The 27,345-nt window shown below is 38.0% G+C and overlaps 1 protein-coding gene across 6 annotated transcripts in view; it reads right to left on the bottom strand.

The window, feature by feature from the left end:
• The window catches only part of LOC124803528 (spermine oxidase), a 174,495-nt gene that overhangs the window by 38,662 nt on the left and 108,488 nt on the right, over window positions 1–27,345 (bottom strand). For 5 of the 6 annotated variants that reach the window (XM_047264680.1, XM_047264679.1, XM_047264683.1 and 2 more), the window contains 2 exons: window positions 7,848–7,979; window positions 6,165–6,364 (listed from right to left, as the gene is read on the bottom strand). In XM_047264680.1, coding sequence (XP_047120636.1) covers window positions 6,165–6,364; window positions 7,848–7,979 — 332 coding nt within the window. Of the gene's footprint in view, window positions 1–4,511; window positions 4,598–6,164; window positions 6,365–7,847; window positions 7,980–27,345 lie in introns of all 6 variants that reach the window. The other variant, XM_047264685.1, reaches the window with a different exon arrangement.

Genomic DNA, 27,345 nt, shown 5'->3' with positions numbered 1-27,345 from the left:
TCTTTTCCAATCATTTGGAACCTTCTGTTCCTCTAGAGACTTGCAGTACACGGCTGTTAGAAGGGGGGCAAGTTCTTTCGCGTACTCTGTGTAGAATCGAATTGGTATCCCGTCAGGTCCAGTGGACTTTCCTCTGTTGAGTGATTCCAGTTGCTTTTCTATTCCTTGGACACTTATTTCGATGTCAGCCATTTTTTCGTTTGTGCGAGGATTTAGAGAAGGAACTGCAGTGCGGTCTTCCTCTGTGAAACAGCTTTGGAAAAAGGTGTTTAGTATTTCAGCTTTATGTGTGTCATCCTCTGTTTCAATGCCATCATCATCCCGGAATGTCTGGATATGCTGTTTCGAGCCACTTATTGATTTAACGTAAGACCAGAACTACCTAGGATTTTCTGTCAAGTAGGTACATAGAATTTTACTTTCGAATTCACTGAACGCTTCACGCATAGCCCTCCTTATGCTAACTTTGACATCGTTTAGCTTCTGTTTGTCTGAGAGGTTTTGGCTGCATTTAAACTTGGAGTGAAGCTCTCTTTGCTTTCGCAGTAGTTTCCTAACTTTGTTGTTGTACCACGGTGGGTTTTTCCCGTCCTTCACAATTTTATTCGGCACGTACCTGTCTAAAACGCATTTTCCGATTGCCTTGAACTTTTTCCATAAACACTCAACATTGTCAGTGTTGGAACAGAAATTTTCGTTTTGATCTGTTAGGTAGTCTGTAATTTGCCTTCTATTACTCTTGCTAAACAGATAAACCTTCCTCCCTTTTTTTATATTCCTATTAACTTCCATATTCAGGGAGGCTGCAACGGCCTTATGATCACTGATTCCCTGTTCTGCACATACAGAGTCGAAAAGTTCGGGTCTGTTTGTTATCAGTAGGTCCAAGATGTTATCTCCACAAGTCAGTTCTCTGTTTAATTGCTCGAGGTAATTTTCGGATAGTGCACTCAGTATAATGTCACTCGATGCTCTGTCCCTACCACCTGTCCTAATGACAAGAAGACATACAATCTTAGACACAGGAGGAAAATTCAACACCCAAATTACTTGGAGGATTATGAGTTGAGCCTATTGACTCCAGTGAATGATGAAGACCCCAGTATCTACGCTGAAGCAGTGTCTTGTAGCAAAGATAAAAATTGGAAAGTTGCCACAGCAAGAGAGCTGCAAGTCCTAGAAGAAAACAGCACATCAGAGTACGTATGTAAGCCAAATGATTGAGATGTTATTGATGAAAAGTTGGGTTTTAGGCAAAAAAGAGATGAAAAACGTAATGTTGTTTCTTATAAATCTCGTCTTGTAGCAAAATGTTTCCAACAAAGCTTGCTTTATTCAGGGATATACAGTCCAGTAGCAAAACTTCAGTGAAACTGTTTCTCATTTTTTTTGTAATGAGAATAACTTTCCCATCTATCAACTGGATGTTTGTAGTGCATTTATCTATGGAGAGATAGATGAAGACTTATCCTACTGGATACTGCAGTAGAATGAATGATAATGTTTGTAAACTTAGAAAGGCTCTGTATGGTTTAAAGGACTCACCCAGAAATTGCAATATTAAATTTCACACAGTAATAAATGGCTTAGAATTTGTATGAAGTGATTTTGAGTATTGCTTGTATGTAAAGACAGAAAATAGTCTTAAAGCATATATATTCGCTTACATTGATGATCTACTGATAGATTCAACTTCCCAGAGTGACACTGACAATTTAAAGCTGTTATTGAGTGATAACTTTAAACTGAAAGATTTGGGTATGATTAGAAACTATTTGAGAATCAATATTGTTAAAAATTTACAGGAGGGCACTGTTACTATTTTGTCAAAGTACCTACCTTGAAAAAGAGTTGAAAGTTTTTGATTTGTTTGAATGTAGTCCTGTTTCAACCCCCATGGCAGAAAATTTTGATCAAAGTATATTAAAAAGAGAAAAACATGAAAATGAAGACATTGAGGAAGGGTGTATAAAATTAATAGGGTTACTGATGTATGCTATGTTAGGTTCCTGATCAGATATTTACATAGCCATATGTGTTCTATGCAGGTACCAATCATGTGCAAGTCTGGATTTGTGGAAGGCTTCAAAAAGTGTCTTGTGTTACATTAAGGGAACTGTAAAACAGAGTGTGTTATATGTTATGGATGAAAAATGTACTAATCCTATAATTGGTTATGTGGACTCTGATTGGGTTGGTGGCAGAGTAGACAGAAAGTCTAAAAGTGGCTTTCTTTTCAAAGTGTTTGGTTGCAGTGTTTCATGGGCATCTAAGAAGCAACCCACAGTGTCTCTGTCATCAACAGAATCTGAATTTGTAGCATTATGCTAGGCAACTAGCGAAACTCAATGGCTTGGTAATTTGTATCACATTCTTCCTGGCAGTCAAAGAGCTGTTGTACTTTATGAAGACAACATCACAGTTAAAATCCGTTGTAAGAACACACAGCACCATTATGAGCTAAAGCATATATACGTGAAAATTTTATCTGTGAGCGAGCAAGTTTCTTCCAAGAAAGTTATGTTAAACCACATTAGCACCAATGACCAACAATCTGATGTTCTGACAAAGCCACAACATAAAATAAAATTTAAAAATTTTAGAGCCTTGTTAGGACTTACTTAGAGCTTGTAATTTGTTTTTGTAACACTGATAATTAACATTGAGGAAGGTTTTTAATGGTACAATGTTAATTTTATCTTAAAGAAGGAACACTGTATTATTATTATTATTATTATTATTATTATTATTATTATTTGTGTTATCTTCCATTCTTTAGATGCTCTGGCTTTTGCTGTTTATTCTGTGTGTGCATCATTGTCTGCCATTAGTTGTAAGCTGAAAATTACAGAATCTTACAATAATTATAAAATTAATCAACGATGCTCTAAACATGCAGAACTGAACTAAAATGAATTAACAATGATATTTTCAGCCAAGAAGTAGGCATAGCAAAGATAAATAACTGAAAAATATAACTAGTTAGTAAAGAGAGACAAATATGTAAAGTGCTGAGCAATTGAATTACAACCACCAACCTTATAGAATGTAGCAGCCCCCTTCACCTTAGTGGCAACAGTGATACAGTGGCTTAGACTCCACAAGATACTAACAGTATTACGGAATGCTCCTTGTCCATGAAAGCTCAGCTGACCCTACAGGTCATAGAAATTGGTCAGCATTTTGACTAAAGTCTATCTGTGGCTGGAATATTCTATCCTATCAAAGTCAGGGTCACAAATGAAAGCAGTCTTAGCATAAACGACTCTGTTGTAAACATTGAACAGGCTTTTATGTGGGCATTACTAGCAACCAACTGTCAAAAACTGAATGGGCAGCAACAGACTGTGACCAAGAACAGAGTTTACCACCCAATGACAGAAAAAGCTGCTGAGTCTAACTTGCTTGGCTTCAACAGCTGCTTCACACCCCAAGCCCTCTGGATCCAGTGGCCCCCTTTTCCCCTCCACCCTTCCAATACCAGATTCTCTGAATTACATAGACGAGCATTCTCCTTACATTTCATCCTTTGATACTGCTACCCTCCTGGCCTCATCAAGCCCCATTAGCCTGTGTCCCATACCCACCTCCATTCATGTCCACATGGCATCTGCTGCAATCATTTTACACTTAAACATTCATCTCCGCAGTCTCCCTCTTCCTTTCTTATGTCTTCCATTACAATCTACTCATTGACATCATTGTGTGCCCCATCAGCACTACATTCCTTCAGCAGGATGCGCTCACTATTATCACATTCCTATTTTGTTGCTGCCATCATCAGCCATCCTTCCCTCCAACCCACCCTCCCCCCTCCCTAATTCCTTTCACTGCTCACCCACTCCAACCCAAACAAGTCGTTCCTTAGTCGAGTTGCTGTGCCAGTCCAATGTAGTCAGCTGAGGCTTTGTTACAGTGTATGTGTGCGGGAGAGGAGAGTAGAGGTACTGGGCACAAGTTTGCTCTGATGATGGGCACTATCAAAAGCTTAGCAAAGTTCTCAGTCTTGTTTATGTGCTTATCAAGGGCTGAGTTTCTTAAGAGTGTACATAAAGGTTATAGTCCTGGCATTGTAACAAACAAGTTGAAAAACTGGTTAAAAGGAGTTATGTAAACTTTGAAACATAAAACAAATCAGACCTAAATATGAAAGTATAGTGTTTACCAGAAAGTAATTGGCAGTAAATTGTGTTAAATAAAGACTCCTAGGATTAATCAGAGACTTTGACTGTTCTGTGGCTGTCCCAGTTCATTTTTTTCAGCTGCCCTGTACAGTAGGGAATTTTATGATTGCTGTGAATATTCCAGATTTGTACTATGAATAAAAATTGGCAATTTAGTTGAGAGTGTAGGTGACAAATGCACATGGTGATTTTTGGTTTAGGCTGAATTTCAAGATCAATAAACAGTTGATGTTCTAGGAGTGAAATAGGAAACTGGACTGCTGACTGAGTGTAGAGAGTAAAAATATCAATTTTGCAGTAATTAATGAATAAAGTGCCAGAATTCACCTTCCTCTGTGAAGTCAGCAACACAAATATTCAGAGCTATTAGGTGTTATGAGCTGGCTGAAAACTCAGGCAGGAAGTCACAAAACCTACAACAGAACATGGAGTGTAAGTCATAAATGTTGGATGGACTCCTCAGAAGTGAGAATATAGCAGTAATCATAAATATTAGGTTTAGTGAGAGTGAAATTCAATCCAATTATGGATTTATTTGACTGAGAATAACCAACAAAAATGGACTCAAACTGATAACTCGACATTTTAATCGCCCAGAAAATAGCTTCAATAACCAGGTTATCTGTTATGAAGAATCTACAGCTTAATAACATTAAAATACATTGATCATGCAGCAATAGCATCAAGAGACTGCAATTTGTTGAGCATTAGTTAGTGTAACTATGAATTAATCATCAACAGTAAAGATAAATAACAATGTCAAATAGTATTCAGTGCATTTCTCAGTTACTGTGGAAGCTTATCCAACACTCCACACACTGTACTTTAGCTCTCTCTGTTCAAAGTATAACTGTCTTTTTTGGCATGATTATCAAATATAAAGGAAGGAAGGACAATCAGAGTTTAACATACTGTTATTACCGATAGTGTTATCAATGAAACAGGATCACTGACTGGTACAGTATTAGTGATAAAAGAAAAAAATCAAGCATATTACCGGAGTTTTGCTTGGTAAAGAAAATAAAGAATAACTAATGCCCACTAGTTATGCCCTGCATAGCTGTAACATTCACAAAAGTTTTATGATCAGAACTTAAAATGGCAACTTGTAGCTGCACATGCACTGGATTTATATACATTAGTCAAGTAATAGATTTCCATGGGGTAAGCAAAATGAGAATAATGGAATGTAACTGAATCAAATCAGGTGATCCCGAGGGAGTTAGATTAGGAAATGAGACACTTAAAGTAATATATGAGTTTTGATATTTGGGAAGCAAAATAACTGATGATGGTCAAAGTAGGGAGGATATAAAATGGCAAGAAAAGCATTTCTGAAGAAGAGAAATTTGTTAACATCGAATATAGATTTAAGTGCCAGGAAGTCCTTTCTGAAAGTATTTGTATGGAGTGTAGCCATGTATGGAAGTGAAACATGGAAAATTAACAGTTTAGACAAGAAGAGTATAGAAGCCTTTGAAATGTGGTGCTCCAGAAAAATGCTCAAGATTAGATGGGTAGATCAAATAACTAATAAGGGGTACTAAATAGAATTGGGGAGAGGAGAAATTTGTGGCTCAACCAGACTAGAAGAAGGGATCAGTTGGTAGGACACATTCTGAGGCATCAAAGGATCAATAATTTAGTACTGGAGGGAAGTGTGGGGAGTAAAAACTGAAAAGGAAGGCGAAGAGATGAATACAGTAAACAGATTCAGAAAGATGTAAGTTGCAATAGTTACTCAGAGGTGAAGAGGCTTGCACAGGTTAGAGTAGTGTGGAGAGCTGCAGCAAAGTAGTCTTTGGGCTGAAGACGACAACAGCAACAACAACAACAACAACCATAAGAAATAAAGAGAGTTTCAAACAAAAAAGAAAACTTTTAAAGCAAAATCATGAACTTATCATACGACAGTTTGAAGATACGGACATGGATGTAGTGACATATTACAGCATGCACAGAAGTGTGTACCTAACTTACCTCAATATTTTTTCAGGATATGGCACTTTGAAATGCTTTCCAAGGAAACGCTTAAGCAAACTCATTAAACTGTCACAGACTTCTGTATCAGACATAAGTTCCATCTTTCGAGCCTCGGGACCAACAATCCAGCCACACAAACAAAGAGGATGATTATCAACAGTATTAAACATGAATACCTCCTTCAGCCAATTCTGCTCCTGAAACATGGCACACAAACATATATAGTCTTATTAAGACATACAAGAAATTAGTACATGTGTAGTTATAAAAATAAACTGGTAGAAAATGTAAATATGGTCAAATACAGATCAGTAATGTTTGTATTTGGTAACTTTTCTCACTACTTTAGATGAGTTACTTAACAGAAGTAAACAGCTACTAAGTAAGATACTGATAAATATGCAACATACTGCAAGATGTGAATCTTAATGAGACATGAGGATCCATGGCATTAGTGAAGACAATCATTATGAGTGAAGACAACCATTATTTCAGTAAGGTTCCTGCTACTGAGACAGACTTCTAGAGAATGGCTGAATGATGGAGTGGGACAGAAAGGATTTTGCTCTCATAGGAAAGGGTGTTTCTGCCATATTGTTCTCACAAGTGCATTAAATTCAAGAAGAGATATGTGGGAATGAATCTTAATCAAACATGTGCACCCATGGCAAAAGTAAGGCCAACCAGCTGCCACATGGCATAGAAAAGGAATTAAGCTGGGTGACACACTCTGCTACTGACTATTTATATTAGTCCTTGGCAGCAGTTTGTCAGCTGGCAAACAACTGGCTGGTATTGAGGTCCACATAGTAAAGATGACAATCAAGTATGATATGTATGTCTAGAGAGGTAGTCCTGCCACTAATGTGACAGGACAATGTGTTGACCTAACTAGAATAGAATGTGCTGTATAGATGGATACATGGTATAGATGACCTGCTTAAGTTTCTGATATAGGTACAACCTATGCTGCAAAGGATCCTTAGCAGACCCAAGATATTTCATAGGTCACAGGGGTGATAAAATACTGCTTTGGGAGAAATAGGACAAATTTTGTAGAAGATATTCCTCATTCTAGGAGAAGATGAAACATAACTAAAGGCTTGTTAGAGGATTACTCCATTGTAGATGGTTATCCATTGTGTGAAAGGACACGGTATGATAAGCCTCTTTGACTGGGTGTGGAAGGTAAAACCCGTCTGTAAAGGCCTAGGTGGGGCTTTCATTATACTGGAACAGCTGTTGTTCACCATAACAAGAGTCTATGCATGCCGAGGATATAGAAGTGACATTTTTAATATGTGAAGTCGGTGGCAGCTATCATAGTGGAGGTACTGTTGGGACTGAGAGTTTTATGAAATCTTCAGAGCGATGGTGATTATTTTCTGAGAAGGCAGGTTCCTGAGCAGAAGATTACCAAGTGAAGAAAGTGGCTGGCATCCAGTTTCAGAATATTGCAGGTACTAAATATTTTTTCTCTAAACATAACATGTTCCTGCAATAAAAAAATGAGCAAATGTGTTCACTGAGGGGGGTAAAAAAAAAACACATAAAATGACATTATGTAATTACAGATTCACAGTACCTTACTAGATAATCATGAAATATATCAGAATGTTGTTATTATAGTTGTCACACATGGAGCAATGCATTTTGTAATTGTAATAGTATAATACATACATCACCTCCAGACATTTCTGATCCAGCTTTATCCTCTGCATTCCACAAAAATCCAAAACCACTACAATCTTCTGGCCACCACTGATGAGAAAATTTCATATACACCTTGTTTACTGTTCCAATGGATAGCCCCTAATATCACACAGAAAATATAGTGCATTAAATTAGAGAACTTACATAATCACAATATTAGTGTGGAACACATTTTAGTGTCACAAATGAGCAGTGACCACTCAGGCATTCTGAAACTCTAAAGCAACAGTGGAAAAGCTAATTAAGGACTCTAATGATTAATATAAACAGCCTCACACACTTTTATTGTGTTAAGCCACTTTTGTTCTTATGATATTTTCAGGTTGCTGAGTTGTGCTAAAAACATGGTATACATGCTATGGTTGTCATATCTAGTGTTAAAGACCAAATTAAGAAACAATAATCACAAATTTTCTGCTGACTGCTTGGTGGAAGTTTGGCAGCAGATGGAATGGCCTGCAACAGTTAAGACATACCATAATGGGGACAGCAGTGGGGCAAGGCAACCGGCTGGGAATTGTGTCAGGTTTGCTGGGTTTGTTTGGTGCATTAGGTGGCATTGCCAGATGCAAGTGTGATAGCAGATCAGATGATCCTGCCTATCTGTGGTCCCAAACACTTGATGCCTCTGGTTTCTGACTGTGGTACTTGGAATCTATGAAGGGACACAGCCAAGCATGCAGGCCCAGATGCTGGAGTCCACATAATTACTTGCTGTAAGGCTTAGATGCCAGACAGCTTGAGATGAGCACAGGAGGTCTAATCAAGCACAATGCCTGTGCCTAAGAATGAGCTCTGCTGATCTGTGGCCACTGGCAGATGAGGACTGGTACATTCCAAGGAAGCTCAGCAATGTTTGTCCCACAGGCACTGCCTGCATCATTTTGGACATCTGATTTTTAAGAGTTCTTACCAATCATTCCACCTCTATATTCAACACTGAGTGGAATGTAAAAGTAGTCAGTTGTTGAATACATTACCTCCAGATGTTTCTAATCCAGACTTATCTTCTGCATTCCATAAAAATCCAAAACGATTACAATATTCTGGCTACTGCTGGTGAAGAAATTTCATATACACCTTGACCACAGTTCCAATGAGCAGTCCTTAATATCACATTAGAAAGTATAGTATGTTAAACTAGAGAATTTATGGCGGTAGAAATGTTTGAACATAGATGGCTGATCTGTGAGATTTTGACAGACATATGGTGTGTCAGTGGCCAAGAGAAGTATGGCATTGCTGATGTTCAGGGGATGACAGAAAGAAATAAAAGTGCAGCAGATAGGGCCTATCATTTTAGGCAAATGCTCTGGTCATCTATGATGTGTGGATAGCAGTACCTGGCAAAATAGCAGATTACTGTGTGTGAATGGGATACTTCACAATAGATAATGAGGAAGTCATCCAGTACATGAGTCAGAGTGTTGCTGATCTGGAAACATTCTGCTTTTTGGCAGAAAAAGTCAGTATCCGGGCCCACGGGTAGCAGGGAGAAGGCTTGTGGTGTGGTAGGACAATATTGATTGTAATAATTGTAGTTATCCAGTCACAGTATCCTCTGCTGCAAACATCATGCTGTCTTTTCTGGGTGCTTGAATCAAGGGCCAACCAGGAAAATTGGGGTTCATAATCAAGTGGAATTTTGATCCATGCAAGCAAACATGGAGTTTCTTGATCCTGAAAACAATGGCCACTTCCTGCTAAATATATTTTTGCAAAATAGTGGGCTCCAGCTAATTTGACCATAAATTCTTCAAAAAACAGAATCAAGTATAAATCTACTTTACAGGGTGTATCAAAGAGAGTCATCTGATTTTAAAAAAGTCATAACTATTATGTTATTTAAGATATGTGTGTGGACTATGTACTGTTGGAAAGAGCAAACTCTCAAGTTTTGCATGGTGTTCCCGCTAGATACCAGCAGTGTGCACTCACATCATTTCCAGTAAAAATGATGTCTGGACAACAGAAAGTGTTTTGTGTTCTATGTTTCGCACAGTGTGGGTTAGTAATAATTGTTCAGCGTGACTTTCGTACTAGGTATGGTGTGAATCGTCCTACAGCACAGAGCATTAGATGATGGCATGAACAAGTCCTGTCTAACACAGACGTTGAATGCATCCACAAATGTTTCACAAGGAGTCCACAGAAATCCATTTACTGTGCAGACTGACAGTTCAACATGCCCCCGATGTCTGTCTGGCATGTTTTGCATCAGTGTTTACACAGGAAACCACAAAAAAGTCAGCTACTGCAAGCTCTTCATAAGGTGACAAACAACAATGTGTAGAGGTCTGTAAATTCATTCTTGGCAAGTTTGAGTATGACTGTTTCCTTCCATGCTTAGTGTTTAGTGACAAGGCAACATTCCATTTAAATGAATAGGTGAACTGTCATAATGTGAGAATAAGGGGTATGGAACAATCACATGAAGCTGTATAACATGAGAGGGACTCTCCAAAATTTAATATGTTTTGTGCGGTTTCACAGGAAAATGTGTAAGGTCCATTTTTCTTTGCCAAGAACACTGTTACAGGAAGCACATATCTCGATATGCTTGAGAACTTTATTTTTCCAACAGTTGTAAAATGATTCAAATGACTTCATTTACCAACAGGATGGCATATGAAAGTGCAAGAGATTTACATCAAAGGATTACTCGATGATGGATCAGTTGCACAGGACTAAATGATTCAGCCTTACATTACTGGCTTCCAAGGTCACTGAACCTGACTGTATGTAATTATTTCTTATGGAGGTTTATAAAAAGACTCTATTTATGTGCCTCCATTACCAACAACAATAAATGAACTAAGACATCGCATAACAGCAGTTGTGGAAGCTGTGACTCAAGACATGCCCGCTGTAGTGTGGGAATAATTTGAATAATGCATTGACATATGCCATGCACCTCAAGAGGGGCATATTGAACACCTATGAAAAGATATGAGAAAACTTTTTGAGTTTCCCATTTATCAAAAAACAAAACTCATTGTATACATACATTAGTTTCAGAAATATAAATGTGCCAAATTGGATGATTCTTTTTGATACACCCTGTGTATTGAAATTGAATATAAACAGTCACAACCGTAGTAAACATTTTTTATATATATTTTTATATGAGGTTATGGGTTTCAGCCTGTTTTAGACCATCTTCAGATCCACACCATGTTGTAGGTGGCGGCTATAAATTAAGCACGTGCTACACCTCCATGAGTGCTAACTGCTGTTAGTATTTGTGGAGGTATAGGGCCTGCTCTGTTTACAGCCACCATCTAATTTGTGGTGTGGGTCTGAAGATGGCCTAAAACAGACTGAAACTGATAACCTTATACAAAAAAAATACAAATAAGTTTATTGTGGTTGTGACTGTTTATATTCAATTTTAAATAAATAATTAACCACTGTACTCTAGAGAGACATGTTCTCAAAAATTGCTCTGTATATTGTTTAGTTTGTTTGTTTCATCATTCTATGGGTCATTTTACATGATAAGTCTTAATGGTGTGAAATGAGTCATTTTACATTCCCATCGCAAATTAATCTGTAAACATGGTTACATGCTGAACATTTCTTTGTTTTGAATTGTTGTTGATTATTTACACTTCATGAGCGAATAAATATTGTAGGTGAACACCCCACATTATTCTTACAGCATGTTTTTGAGCAATGAAGATTTTCTTTCTTAAAGATGAGTTATCCCAGAACATTATTCTAAACGACATTATTGAATGAAAATATGCAAAACAAATAAACTTACTGATTTGTCTCTCCCCAAGATTTTCAGTGATTCTAAGTGCAAATGTGCCAGAACAAAATTGTTTTAGGAGTTCCAAGATGTGGTTTTTCCACATTAAATTCTCATCATAATGGACACCTTATAATTTTGAAGTTTCCACCCTATTTAGTGTTTCCCCACATGCGTTACACTTAACACTGGTGTAGTGCCCCTAAATGTGCAGAACCATATATGTCGTGATGATCTAAAATTGAGGGTGAGAGCACTCACAGAATTATATCCCCAGACTGTATTGGTTGAATGACTAATTTCAACTTTCTGCATTCTTTGGGCTAGATATGACATTATTCATTGGTTAGGTATACCATCAATCCAACAAAACTTCAATTTACCTAGGAGAATACTTTGAGTCAGACAGTCAAATACCTTAGAAAGGTCACAGAAAATACCAACTGGCACTGTTTTATTATGTAATGCTTGTAAAATTTGGTAAGTGAACATATAAATGGCATTATCAGCAGAGCAACTCTTCTCAAACCCAAACTGCAATTTTCCGAGGATATTATTGTTGCTAGGGTGAGATACTACTCTACAGTAGGTCACCTTCTCAAATATTTTGGAACATTTGTCAGCATTGAAATGCGTCAGTACTTGTTGACATTGCTCTCATCACCCTTCTTAAACAGCGGTTCAACAATGGCATATTTCAGTCTCTGTGGAAAATTGCCTTCAGTTAGTGATGCATTTCAGATTAGACTGGGCTTATTATATAGGAACAAACCATTAGTGTTCAATTCGAAAAATCATTGAAACAAGATGAGCTTTTATTTTTGAGAGAATGTATAATTTTCTTAATTTCAGAAGGAGAAGTTGGTGATACATACATATGACTGAATTTTTATGGGAGTTACTTTTTCAACAGACTGCTGCAATTTTTCTCTTGAACTGTTTGTCCTATGCTTCCTACAATATTTAAGAAACCATTATTAAATATACGAGAGTTGCCCAAAAAGTAATGCAACACATCTTTTTCTTCAACAATTCTTTACTGAACATAATGAGAACTACACACATGAAAGAATGGCGTTTTATCTACACATCCTATTTTTCCACATAATCTCCATCCCACTCTACGGCCTTCCCCCAGCAAGAAACAAGGGCATATGTGCCCTGTCGGTACAAATCCTTGTCCTGGTGGCAGAGCTAGTGCTTCATTGTGTGAATCACCTCCTCATCATCCTCAAAATGTCTTCCACAAATGGCATCCTTTAATGATGAATGACATCAGCTCACTGCAACATGTCAGGTGTGACAGTGTGGCTGCAAATCATGGAGCTCTGTTGAACCACCTTCTGATGACTTCACCCTCCATGCACAGCGACTAGCTATACTTCTATCAACAGCAGACACTCCATAGGCTTTTCACAAGTGTTTGTGAATATTCCCCTCAGTTTCTTTCTCTGCAGTGAAAAATTCAATGACAGCATGTCGCCTGTAACGTATGTGACGTATAGGCACCATTTTGAAAATGTCCTGCGGCTATGCTACCTGTCGGAAGTGACGGAAACTTGGCACACTCACTCAGGACACTTCAAATAATACATACATACCATTTTGCATTCATATTATTGTTTCCAGCTGAGAAAAAAAATGTGGAGCATTACTGTCTGGGCAACCCTCGTATTTGCTACCTGTGACTCTTTGTTTATAGCACTTCAATTCAGTACTGATATCCTGTTCTGTGGTTGGCTGTCCTGTCTCTCATTTGACTACATTCCTTATGCACCTATGTCTGTTGTCAGAATTACTGGTTTCTGACATTATGTGCATGTTTATTGATTTTTTAATAAGCTTTCGTAGTAATTTTGAGTAGTTTTTGTAGTGTGCAACTACTGCAGAATCCCTACTTGTTCTTGCCAACAGACACATTTCCCTTTTCCTTTCACAAGATACTTTAATCCCTCTAGTAATACATGGTATTTTACAAGGCCTGATTAGTTTACATAGAAAGCTATTTTCAAATAATGACATGAATTTATAATGGAATGGATTAAATTTTATGTTAGCATTTGGTTCATTATAAATTTCATCTCAGGTCATCTCTTGGAAACTATTCTCAAAAACATTTGTCCTTGAGTCATTAATTATTCTAAATGATTTCCAATGGGGAGTATCCATACTGTAAGGCACTTTGTTATTTATCACAACAAATTGCGCTTCATGATGAGAGAGCGCATTTGTTACTAGGTAAAAAGTTATTTTCTTGCTTTGAGCTTCACCAAAGAAAACATTATCAATTAGGGTCCTACATTCTTTATCCACTTGAGTTGGAAAATTAATTACTGAGGTCAAATTGTAGGGTTCAAACAAGGTTTCCAGATCATTTTTTTCTCTCAGAATCTTTTAGAAAACAGCCATTGGAGTCACTATGGACTATTAACTGCTTCCTGCTGTCTGACAGATAGTACAGTAAGGAATCCACATTCCTCATCAACAGTTTAAAATTCCCCAGTGGGGAATCTATATACAGTTACAATCAGCAGTTAACTCTTTTCGGTATTAATTAACAAGCACATGCTCCTATGTGCTGATCATTACAAAATCTACTTGTCTCAATGTTTTTCAACTCATATCTGTCTTAATATATGTAACAACTTCCCCTTTTCCCACACTCAGTACTGCATGTGTAAGCTACTAGATTGCAACCTTTTACATGTAACTTAATCTACCCCTTTGGTTACGTTGTGCTCAGGCACAGGCTCTCTATATTTTCAGAGCTTTCCAAATTTTCCAAACCGACAAGAAGTTCCTCTACTTTATTACTCAGACCTCTAATATTTTGATGAAATAAGCTAAGCTTACTTTTCTGTGCATTCTTAAGCATTTTGTGAGGCTCTTCTTCAATTTTGACTTCTTTCAAAACAGGGTGCTTGAATCTTGATTCTAACCTAAAAAAAGGTGCTCCTCTAACACCAGTAGCCACAGGGATCTTGCTTTGTGTGATGGTGGTACCCAGTTTATTATCTGCTTTGCTCTGCCATCCTATCTTTCTCTCTGCTTTGCTCTGCCATCCTATCTTTCTCTCTCCTATTCAGGCCATATCTAGTAAATATCCACCTCCCAATTGTAGCAACAGGCACTGCACTCATATGAGATTTCATTTCAATCAACAGAAAGCCTGCTTAACTCAGTGTCCACACTGCTCACAGCAGTGTTGACCACCACCTAGAACAAGGCCACAGTGCGAAATTCATAGCAGGTCACGATGTCACTCCAAGCGGTCCACCATTTTGTGGTTAGAAGTGGTTGCGTATCCACACATTTGTTGGATTCTAGTGCTACATTCATGCTTAAAACTAGTGATTATGGTGTTTACTTCCAGTGAATCTACTGTGAATATGATTTACAAATATTGTGTGCCAAGGTATTGTGGGAATTACAGAACTGGACCAAAAGTAATCCTGTTTTCCTTTCCAAAAGATTCGAATCTGCATCAGAAATAGCTTTCAGTAATTCATCGGTACAATTCCCAACCCACTCAGCACATGAAGGTACATAAACTGTCTACCTATTACATTTATTTATTTATTTGCTAGTGGAATATCTTAAATTTTGGATGCATTCGACTAAAACTGTGAGCAAAAGTTTGCAGTAAATAGTACTCATTTTCAAGTGGCTTTTTTAAAAATTTTATAAACGAAATATAAATCTCTTTAATTTGTATTTTATTACACATTACTGATATGTTTTATTCACTGTTTGTGAGTGGGTGTTGTTTTTCTCTCTCACATTAGTTAGCTTGGGTGCTAACGAATGTTGAAACTGCCGTTTTCATGTTTAAAAAGTGATCTCTCTGTATGAAGCATATCTATGTTGTTTTTCTATGGGTTAATTTTTCCCATTATTAGGCATTCACAATCATTGGCTTTGCCAATTCACAACCAAATAATCATCTTTCAACATAACCTACACTTCAGGTTTTGCTGCAGAATAGGTGTCATCACAACCAGATTTCAGTGGTGTCCTGAATCACTGGAGCCATGTTAATAATGCATCCTGTTACTTAATCTGTCCAGTATCTTAAATGCTTCAGTTGGTTAATTGACATGTCAACTGCTGTTTAGTTCATACAGCACAGCTTGGTACAGAATGTTTAATTGATATCTTCTTAACACACTTCCAGTTGGATGGTCATGATTATTTATTGAGGTGTGTCATTTATGTTGGCATCTGTTCAAGTTTATTTTGTGTCTGGCTCGTGTTTGCTTTGCAGTTGTTTTTCTATTCAAACGTGAAATTTGTGCTATATCAAGACCCTCATTCAGCGTTACCTGCAATGACACAGTTTTAATATGTGCTGGCATAATAACACCCACAGTGAAATGTTATTCTGCAGCTATTTATATCTCATATACCATGACAATGAAGGAACTGTAAAGTCAAAATTATAAAATAATTGGTATGTTAACCTTCAGAATTCAACAGATCACTGAAATTTTTTGACACTTAATCCATAATAGGAACTTCACTCTTATATTTCCATAAATATCACAAGCAGTTCACATATATTCATCATATACTGATGCATGTTGAGGCATGCTCGTAGTGCTTATAGTACTAATTAATAAAAGAATGATACAATGCAATATGCTTGTTGCTGTAGATCAAATGGTTCAAATGGCTCTGAGCACTATGGGACTTATTGGTGTAGATCATGGTATATTACTGTTAGGCCTAAATGATTTATGTATTCCCACTAAGGTGTGGCCTGTCAAGTTGATATTGGTGGAAAATGAATGACTACCCAGTGTTTTTTACTTTCACATACAGACACATATCTCTAGGTCATGCTGTAAACTGTACTGGCTCACACTACATTGTTGTAGGTTTGTGAACTTCATTTCACTGAATCTGATGTCTGCCAGCATATGGAATGTTATGATGAAGTGAAAGGCACAAAGCTTACTGTCAAGCTTTCAAGACCAAGACTTAGAGAGGGTGCTGTTCCAGGTTGGCCAAGCTATTTGTCTACTCCATCCACCAGCTCTTGAGAAAGTACAGGGGAAAGGCGAGCTAGATTAAACAATGAACATCTGCTAAAAGCAATTAATGATAGTGTAGTAACCAAAACAGATTATGATTTGAGGAAGTTATTTTCTACTTTTGGAGCATTTATGCAGTGCTTAGAAAGAAAAACCATTCCCAGAGAGTGGGCCATTGTTAGAAGTGGCTGTGTCCTATTTCTATTGCTTACTGTATCACCTGCTCCATCTGTGTCATTCGTGACAAATGAGTTGCAGTTGTCCACCTATCAAAGTAACACTGTGATAAGAGAGATAGGCAGTAGCAAAATATCAGTCAAAATTTCAAATATCAATGATTTGTTTACAGTATTAGACAAAGTGAAAAAATGAGTCAGTGCAAAAGAAAATTCTCTGAAAAGCCAGTGCCTTCTTATACAGGAGATTTTAAATTATTACACTTCCTTAAGTGTAAATGTAATAATTGGCTTAATCAAAAGGACTCTCAAGTTTTGCTCAAATATCCACAATTTGATGGAAGCAGTGATGATTGTCAGGTGTTAATGGCATCTTTTGAAGCATTGAGGCAGCTTCATAAGATTGAATGTAATGGCCTTACTTTGAAGTCTCTTTATCCATCTTCCTTTGAGAAACAGAATGTGAGCCTTGTTTTTCACATATTCAATGAGTATACAGCTGAAGCTGTATCAACTATAGGGGAACAGAAAAACTTATTACATTACCAGCCAACTACAGAATTTATTAAAACTATACTTATATAGTGGAAAGTTGTAAATGTTAAGACAGTTCACAAAGGTGTTAAACTAAATGATCCCTTCCAGTGACCTCTGTCTTTAAGTAATAATGATGAGAAATTAGTTTTTCTGGAAAAGTTTCTTGTGTGGCTCGAAACGTGGAAGGACTTAGGCCTGAAAAATAATACCCTTTCAAAGGAAACCCATATAGCTCTGACACACACAACCTATGGTTTGACTGAGATGGTAAGGTACAGTACTAAAGAGCTTGGTTCACTTATTTTTTGCCTAGAAAAATTCAAACTGATTCTCTGGAAGCAAGGTTTAGCAGTTACCAATCAATGGCTGGCTCTCAGTATCTCATATCTGTGACACAGATTTCTGAGGTGGAAGCCAAGATGAGGATGCAGAATGTTTTACCACTCATATTGAATTCAAGTACATTTGGTAAACTGCCTGTTGCTGAAGGGTTCACCTTTAATTATAATGATGGCACAAAAGAGACAATACTAACAGACTCTGAGTTTATGGTTGATGTTATGTATTTGGAGGAGGATTTCAGGCAGGCAGAAACATACCTTCCAATATTAACATATTTAGTAGGATATTGTGTTCACAGTGTACTGAAGAAACAGCAGTGTGAGGTCAGCAGCAAATACCTTCTCTTAGACAAAGAAATGTGCCTGCATGTTGACCAACATCTTAGTTTAATTAAAAATTGGACAGGGGTGGTTTGTTTTCCCCTCAGCCTGATGATGTTATTTATGATTACATTACTGCATAGAAATTAATATCTGCCCCTAATGAAAAGAAATTTTTGTCATTCGACAGTCAAAGGGTGTTTGTTCAAAATGTAACCATAAATGCTGTTCAGGAGAAAAGTTCCTTCTTAACTGACTTTGTCTGCAGTAATGGTCATTTGGCAGACAAAATACTGAAGTTGTTAGTCAAAGCATCCACCAACACATTATTAAACAAATATGTTGAGAAAAAGAATGACACCACCTTTACTGCTTCTTTCAAGAAACAAAGCTTAGCATATTTTAATTTACATGCAGTTTACATGCTAGGACATTTATCAGATGTCACAGGAAATTTCTATTAAATGTCACATATTCTGTTAAACTACATTTGGCCCAGTGAAAGCAGAGGAAGGTTCTATGATCCATATCGGTGTTATGCCGTCAACTGAATGCACACTGTCATTTGGTCCATATAGCCTGCAGATTTTGTATAGTTTGCTTCCAACAGTTTCAAATGTCAAGAAGTCATAACTGTTTCCATGTAAGCTATTCAACTGAAGTAAATACTTTGTCCAGAACTAATGGCTAGTTTCAACCTCATCATTGTCAAATGTTATCAGATTGTGTACACATCCATCTCTGCACTTGATACTGGCCTAAGGTTGAAACTGGACAAGTTTTTCCTAGTAAAGTCTTTATGTCTTCTAGCTATTCTGTGCAGAAATATTTACATCTTCCTTTCAATTTGTTGAGCCTGTGCCGCCCAACAAGAAGAAATCTGTTAAACTAATTCTCTATTAAAGCTCATTTAGTTCATTATACCTATGTACATTATTAGAGGCTATTATTTCGGCGCGCAGACATATAAAACTTACAGTAGCATAATACAATACTACATAGGGAAAGCCAAAAATGGATTGCTCCCATTTTCCTGAATCAGGACACCAGGGTGTTTTCTAATGTAGTTACTCCTCACAACAGCTGTCCATCTAAATTTTGATACAGGCTGCTGTCAGTATTGTTTCACACTTGTAACAATTAGTTATTGCTTTGCCTATATTATTTTACTGAGACACAGTTACATTCTAGTAGTTGCTTATTCCACTCACAGTTTGGTATAGCTTAATACCAGACACAGTAGTTGGTCTCCATTCCCAGATTTGCATCTCATCCAGACTGTGACCCTTAATTTGTTACTAATCTTATTGTTTTTTTTTTTTTTTAATTTACTCATAAAACCCTTTGGCAGTGTGAGGCTGTGTGCCAGACATGTAGGGCACATGGGTTTGATCTGCTATAAAAATTCATACCCACACACGCATTGGCACTGAGTGAAAAGTTTGTTCTTGAACTGTCATATTAATGTAAAGTTTGTCACTCTCTTAGTTTTAAGAGACTCTCTTGTATTAGAATGCAAGTGAAAGTAGTTTCTGCCAGTAACTGTAGAATCATGTGTTACAGGAAATCACTTTGGATCACCCTTCACAGCATTAAAATAGAGATTAGGTGTTCCATACACTCAGTCTTATTGAAACAGTTTATTCCAGGATTTATGAAGCAGGAATAAAGTGAAAGAGTGCTACAATTTCTTTTCTTAAGGTGGTGTTTATATAGTAATTAAGGTAAAGTTCTTCCCACCTATTTACATGGAGAGTATTCTTGCAAACATTAAGATGCGTTTTGTTGCTGCATTTTATTTGAATGTCTAGGATGTTATATCATACACCATTCAGTTTAATTTGGAATCAATAATATCAGTTTAATAAGTCACAGCTGCAAAATACTAATATGAATTCTTTACAGACGAATGGAAAAACTGGTAGAAGCCGACCTCGGGGAAGATCAGTTTGGATTCCGTAGAAATGTTGGAACACGTGAGGCAATACTGACCTTATGACTTATCTTAGAAGAAAGATTAAGAAAAGGCAAACCTACGTTTCTAGCATTTGTAGACTTAGAGAAAGCTTTTGACAACGTTAACTGGAATACTCTCTTTCAAATTCTGAAGGTGGCAGGGGTAAAATACAGGAGCGAAAGGCTATTTACAATTTGTACAGAAACCAGATGGCAGTTATAAGAGTCGAGGGGCATGAAAGGGAAGCAGTGGTTGGGAAAGGAGTGAGACAGGGTTGTAGCCTCTCCCCGATGTTATTCAATCTGTATATTGAGCAAGCAGTAAAGGAAACAAAAGAAAAATTCGGAGTAGGTATTAAAATTCATGGAGAAGAAGTAAAAACTTTGAGGTTCGCCGATGACATTGTAATTCTGTCAGAGACAGCAAAGGACTTGGAAGAGCAGTTGAACGGAATGGACAGTGTCTTGAAAGGAGGATATAAGATGAACATCAACAAAAGCAAAACGAGGATAATGGAATGTAGTCAAATTAAATCGGGTGATGCTGAGGGGATTAGATTAGGAAATGAGACACTTAAAGTAGTAAAGGAGTTTTGCTATTTAGGGAGTAAAATAACTGATGATGGTCAAAGTAGAGAGGATATAAAATGTAGACTGGCAATGGCAAGGAAATTGTTTCTGAAGAAGAGAAATTTGTTAACATCGAGTATAGATTTAAGTGTCAGGAAGTCGTTTCTGAAAGTATTTGTATGGAGTGTAGCCATGTATGGAAGTGAAACATGGACGATAACTAGTTTGGACAAGAAGAGAATAGAAGCTTTCGAAATGTGGTGCTACAGAAGAATGCTGAAGATAAGGTGGGTAGATCACGTAACTAATGAGGAGGTATAGAATAGGATTGGGGAGAAGAGAAGTTTGTAGCACAACATGACTAGAAGAAGGGATAGGTTGGTAGGACATGTTTTGAGGCATCAAGGGATCACAAATTTAGCGTTGGAGGGCAGCGTGGAGGGTAAAAATCGTAGAGGGAGACCAAGAGATCAATACACTAAGCAGATTCAGAAGGATGTAGGTTGCAGTAGGTACTGGGAGATGAAGAAGCTTGCACAGGATAGAGTAGCATGGAGAGCTGCATCAAACCAGTCTCAGGACTGAAGACCACAACAACAACAACATAAAATCATTACAGTTTTGATTTATGTTGTACATCTTTAGTTAATCCCAGAATTAGTTCCTATGATTTATTATGTTTACACATAAGTTCATTACAAGGAAACTGGCCTGCTTCTAGCTTATGGTGGGGTTTTCAACAAATGTTGCACAGCTGTGCAGTAATGATATAAAAGAATTGTTTCAGTTGTGGATCAGGTATTCAACTGTAATGTGAGGTTGCTCTGATATGTCATCACACTCATTATTACGATTACTTATTAGTTTCCAATGACTAGCTACATTTTCACTTCATGTCCTTCAGTAGTGCAGCATCCCACTGACACCTTTATATCATGGTGCATACATTCCAATAAATGTTTGTTGCTCTATTACTCTGTCTGAGTTACTACATTTGTCAGTAAAATAAGTCATCTTTAGTCACAATTATTAAATTTTATAGACAGTAAGACTGATAATGTAACCAGTTATATGCTTCTGACATGTTTTGCAACTGTGTTATTTTTCACAAAATACAGTATATCAAATGTGTACAACAAATCAATCATTCTGTGTAATTCCACTGAATGTAGAAAAGGCTTGCTGCCTTTTAAGATGGTAATTGTGATAATTGTATTTCTGTAATGGAACCAGGTTGTGCCCTGGATTTTGTAACAGCCTTTTCAGGAAGTACATGTACACATGTTTGACTTAAATAAATTATTGTTCATTGCTTCTCATGTTTTATACATCCTACATTAACATAAACTATTAATAATTATATTATTTTAAGCATGCTGAGGACTACAATTCTCATGTTGCAGTATTTTGCCTACATATTAAAAAGAATTAAACTTGCTGTAGTCACCAGCAGTGATTTCTGATCTATCTCTGCAGTTACTAAAGTGCAAATGTGAATTGTAGTGTCCCTTGTCCTGTACTTTAATAGAATTCTTCATGTCATTACCTTTGTTTTACAGGATAGCTTGAGTCCCTTAGTGAATCACTGTCACCTGCAGTCACTTAGGTAGACACTTAATGAAATACTCTTAGGAAATACAGCTTCAAACAATGGAACAAATTAATCTAGAAATAGGTTAAATTTATTATTGACATTTTTAGCTTGCTGCATTGTCCCATTCCAACTGCTGCAAATGTCTGCTGAAGGTTTGCAGATTTTCACTGTTGACTTACATACAGGTCCTATTGATATAACTACTGTTGTTTGCAGGGCTTACAGCATGCATTTTGAACAGATTCAGATTCAGATTCAGATTCTTTATTCACCATTGATCACCTGAGGTGGAATAGGCAATTTACATGGATATCATATAAAACTTTCCTTGAATAGTACCTTAAAGTTAAATGAGCATTGCAAATAGTGCCCATAGATGATAACATAAACCATAACATAAGCAAGTGACATCACATAATGAAATCCTTAAAAATTAATGTTGATTAATTTTATATTCATAAATTCTGCTATATTGTAAAAAGGATTGATTAGTAACCAATTTAGAAGTTTGCTCCTGAAGCTACTTATGTGAGCCGACTGAGAGGAAAATGGGAGTTTATTAAATATTTTTAGACTATTGATTAGATGGGAATTCCCTGTTTTTGTCAGCCTGTGCCTAGGTATGTCTAATTTTGTTTTGCCTCTGGTATTATGGTGGTGTATGTTTTCCCTCATTTCAAAATCTGCTATATTGTTTTTTGCATACAATGCTGAGGTGTATATATAAAGATTAATAACTGTTAATATTTTCAGCTGAATGAACAGTGGCCGGCAGTGCTCTGATCTACCAGAATTGCTCATTGCCCTTATCACTTTCTTCTGAATTTTTAGGACTTCAGTGATGTGAAGAGAGTGTCCCCATATCAGCAGCCCATACTCTATATGTGACTGAAACAGTCCAAAATAAATAACTCTTAAATATTCTTTTGTCAACAGGCTCCTCAGTTTCCACATTAAATACGTAACTCGAGACAATTTTGCGCAGATATGGTTGATGTGTGTTTCCCACGTTAACTTAGAATCTACATGAATTCCTAGAATTTTAACTGCTTTCACCTCTACCTCTTTTGACAATCCTAGTATAATCTGTTGGTTTTTATCAGGATTGAAAAGCAGTGTATTTGATGAGAACCAATTTAGTGCTGCTTCCAGGCCATCTTGCATCATATCTTGCAGAACTGATATGTTCTCATGCTGAGCAAGCAAAGTTGTGTCATCACCATAACAAATAACAGTATTGGGGTTACAATGGGGTAAATCATTGACTACAATTATAAAAAAGAAGGGCCCAAGGACAGAACCTTGTGGGACCCATGTCTTAACTTCTGTTTCTGACAGAGCCAAACTGCTTCTTATTGTTTAGGTATGATTCAATTACTGCCAATGCAGAGTCTTGTACTCCATAGAATTTGAATTTAGCAAGTAAGATATCATGAGAAATGCAGTCAAATGCCTTACTTAAATCACATAAAAGAAGTGAGGCTTTATTTTTATTCTCGAAGGCTGTTATTACTTCATTCACAATTGAAAGAACAGCAGTGGTGGTATTTCTTCCCTTTTGGAAGCCAAATTGACTATTACAAAGTAAGTTATGCGACTCAAAGTAGTAGTTTGGTTGGCTATAAATAAGAGATTCAAATATTTTCAAGAAAATGGGAGCTATTGAAACTGGTCAGTAATTTTTGAAATCATGTTTGTCCCCTTTTTTATACACTGGGACAACTTTCGATATTTGTAGAGTTGTAGGATAGACTCCAAACTCTAGGCACCTATTAAACAGAAAGGCCAATGGTTCACTAATTATATGCACTGTTTTTTTAATTATGTAATTGGACAACCAAGAGTAGTCCATGCTCTTGGAGTTTGAGAACTTTGCCACTGCCTTTGTAATCTCAGTGGGTGTGATTGTCCTCCATTTAAAGGTATTGTTTGCAGGTTGTTGTTGCTTAAGTAGATCACTTGCATTAGTGGTTGTTGTTTTAATTTTGTTCATAATATCTGTTATATCCTAGCCGGTAATGCCACCCGAGCCCGCTGCCAAAAGGTTGGCAGCATCAAAGTCCGGACGCCGTCCGCATAAGCAGCGCCAGCAAGACAGGAAATCGCCGCAAGTCTGCGCGCGCCACCGCTGGCTTCTGGGTTCTTAAGCGCTGGAGTCGCGAGCGCTAGGACAGTTCTGTATTCGCCGCTCAGTTGTATACTCGCCACCGAATTGTGTACTTGCTAGTCAGTTGTGTGTTCATCGCAGCAGAGTTGTTGTTTGTCGTCAGCTGACGCTGACCTAGCCGCTCCGACTCGAAGTAGACAGATCTCTGTAGACACGTTCACTACTGTGTTCTGTATCTTCGTTAATAAAGATAAGTACCGACTTTTATTTAATCCGAGTGTTTGGGTTTTCATCTTTCTGTTCACTGTTCCAGCAGACCGGTCGGCCCGCTATTAAAAGTGTGGCAGTGACTTCGTAAGCCGTTTCTACAGCGAATAGTATGTCGCTACGAACACCGCCACAAAACTGGCGACGAGGACTTCCGAACTCGTGTGCAGGGCTGGTTCAACTTGTTTCTGGTTATACTAATTATAGCAATAAAATTTTGGGGGCTGGTTTAATTTGTGTTCACTATGTCTGCCGAATTACAACAGTTGATCTTGTTACAGAGTCAGCAAATACAAAGTCTGGTGGAAGCAATCGCCAAACAAGCGGCTCATCCTCCAACACAAAAGGAACAAGCACAGGCAGCACCACCTTTCCGTGCTTTTGATGCATCACGAGAAGAATGGCGAGAATATTTCACGCAGTTGCAGGCGCACATGACAGTCTACAAAATCACAGGTACTGAGCGGCAGCTTTATTTAATTTCCACTGCAGGCGTGGAAGTCTATCGACTACTTTGTAAGTTGTTCCCGGAATCCCAGCCAGAAGCTTTAGACTATGACGTTGTTGTTAACAAGCTTGCTGAGTATTTCGAGTCACGAGTTCATGTGGCAGCAGCCAGATTCAAGTTCTTCAGATTAAAGAAACTGCCACATCAATCTAATAAACAGTGGTTAACAGATTTACGGGGCCTCACCCGTCAGTGCCGATTTAATTGTATGTGTGGAGCTTCCTACAGTGATGTCATGTTACGAGACGCTATTACTCAAAGCATTGCAGATTCTCGTATTCGTGCTGCTATCTTAAAGTTGCCTGACCCGTCATTAGAGACTGTGATGAACATCATTGAAGCCCAAGATACTTTTGACTATGCTGAGTGTGAGTTAGATCAGCCATGTATTTCTCAAATTGCCTGTGCTAAGCAAGTTATGTCACGCCCGCGGCCCCACCGGCAGAGTCAGACTGTAAACACTAGCCGGCCGCGTCATGTTAAACACATTCGTCAGCCGCGTGTGCAAAATGATAGAGTTAAGTCTTGCCCTAAGTGTGTTCTTGCTCATCCTCGTGAACGTTGCCCGTTGAGAAACGTGGTTTGTCACTTTTGTCAAAGGAAAGGACACATCCAGACTGTTTGTTTGCGTAAACCCAAGAACAATTCTAGTGCTGCCCAGCCCATGGATATTCATGTTCTTCAAAGCCAGCCCGCCCAGAAGGTCGTGTTTAAAGACTCTTCCACGGTTCGTGTGGGTAATAAACTTGTTCGCAATAAGCCACCCACCCAGCCCTCTGCTATGCGACCCAAGCGTAATTCAAACGCTGTAAAAAGTAATGTACAGACTGCAAGTGAAGCGGGAGTTGTTGTTCCACCCGCCCAACCCACGAGTTGTCGTAAGCAGCGAACATGCGCTAAACGCGCTGATTTTGTGTCTTCCGCCTCCACTGCACCGATCCAGAGACAGTGTAATAAACTATTTGTGAAGCTACGCATCCAGGATAAGACCTTCAATTTTCAATTAGACACTGGTGCGTCTGTGACTCTCATAAATAGTGCTACGTATGCGGCTATCGGCCGCCCTAAACTTTCAGCGGCAAAACATTCTTTGGCTACTTGTAGTGGAGAACAAATTCCTGTGTTAGGTGTATGTAGCGTGCCAGCCACATTCCGTGGCAATACAAAAACAGTTTCATTCACAGTGCTCCGCGCTACAGACAGTGTAAACATTTTCGGATTAGACTGTTTTGACTTGTTTGGCCTGTCTATCCAAGACAATGTGTTGCAAATTAATTCTGTTGTTGTTCCTCAAGACAGCATAACCGATTTGTGTAAACGATACAGTGACATATTTAAAGACGAACTCGGTTGTGCTGTGAACTTTGCCGCTCATATTACGTTAAAAGATAATGCTCAGCCTCGATTTTTGTCGTGCTCGTCCAGTGCCTCACACCCTCCGGGCACCTGTAGAAGATGAACTTCGTCGTTGGCAAAACAACGGTGTTATTCAACCCATTTCAGCGAGCCAGTGGGCTTCTCCCTTAGTTATTATAAAGAAACCGTCTGGCAAGTTACGTTTGTGTGCTGATTTTAAGTCGACAGTTAATCCTCAGACTGTCATTGATTCTTTTCCTTGCCTAGACCGGACGAGCTAATGGATAAGTTAGGGGAAGCTCGTATCTTTTCCAAAATTGATCTCCGTGAAGCATATTTGCAATTGCCCCTCGACGAGCAATCACAACAGTATTTTGTCATAAACACGTTGTTGAGGTTGTTCCGTTTTCTGCGTTTGCCGTTTGGTTGTGCGTCAGCTCCAGCTGTTTTTCAGCGTTTTTTGGCACAACTTCTGGCTAATGTGCCATCGTGTTGCAACTATTTAGACGATATTGTTGTGTCCGGACGGATGCCTGCTGAACATTTCCGTAATTTGGAGTGTTTGTTTAAAGTGTTGTCTCAGGCAGGCCTACGTTGCAACATCGATAAATGTTCATTTTTCCTTACGGAGATGGAGTATCTGGGACATGTTATTAATGCTCAAGGCATTCATCCCTCCCAGTCACATTTAGCTGCTATTCGTGATTTGCCCGCCCCTCGCAATCTGCATGAATTGCAAGCAGTTCTTGGCAAATTGACATATTATATTAGGTTTATACCTAATGCATCACAGATTGCTGCACCGTTGCATCGTCTCCGCCGTAAGAATGTTCCGTTTGTGTGGTCAGCTGATTGCCAATCAGCCTTTCAGCAGCTTAAAGAGGCTTTATTGAATGATCGTTGTCTGGTCCATTACGACCCTAACAAGCCTCTGGTGTTAGCTTG

Source organism: Schistocerca piceifrons, chromosome 1 (genome assembly GCF_021461385.2).
Source record: "Schistocerca piceifrons isolate TAMUIC-IGC-003096 chromosome 1, iqSchPice1.1, whole genome shotgun sequence".
NCBI lineage: Eukaryota > Metazoa > Arthropoda > Insecta > Orthoptera > Acrididae > Schistocerca > Schistocerca piceifrons.
The sequence above is the reverse complement of the archived record's forward strand: the minus strand, read 5'-3'. Positions and strand labels throughout refer to the sequence as shown.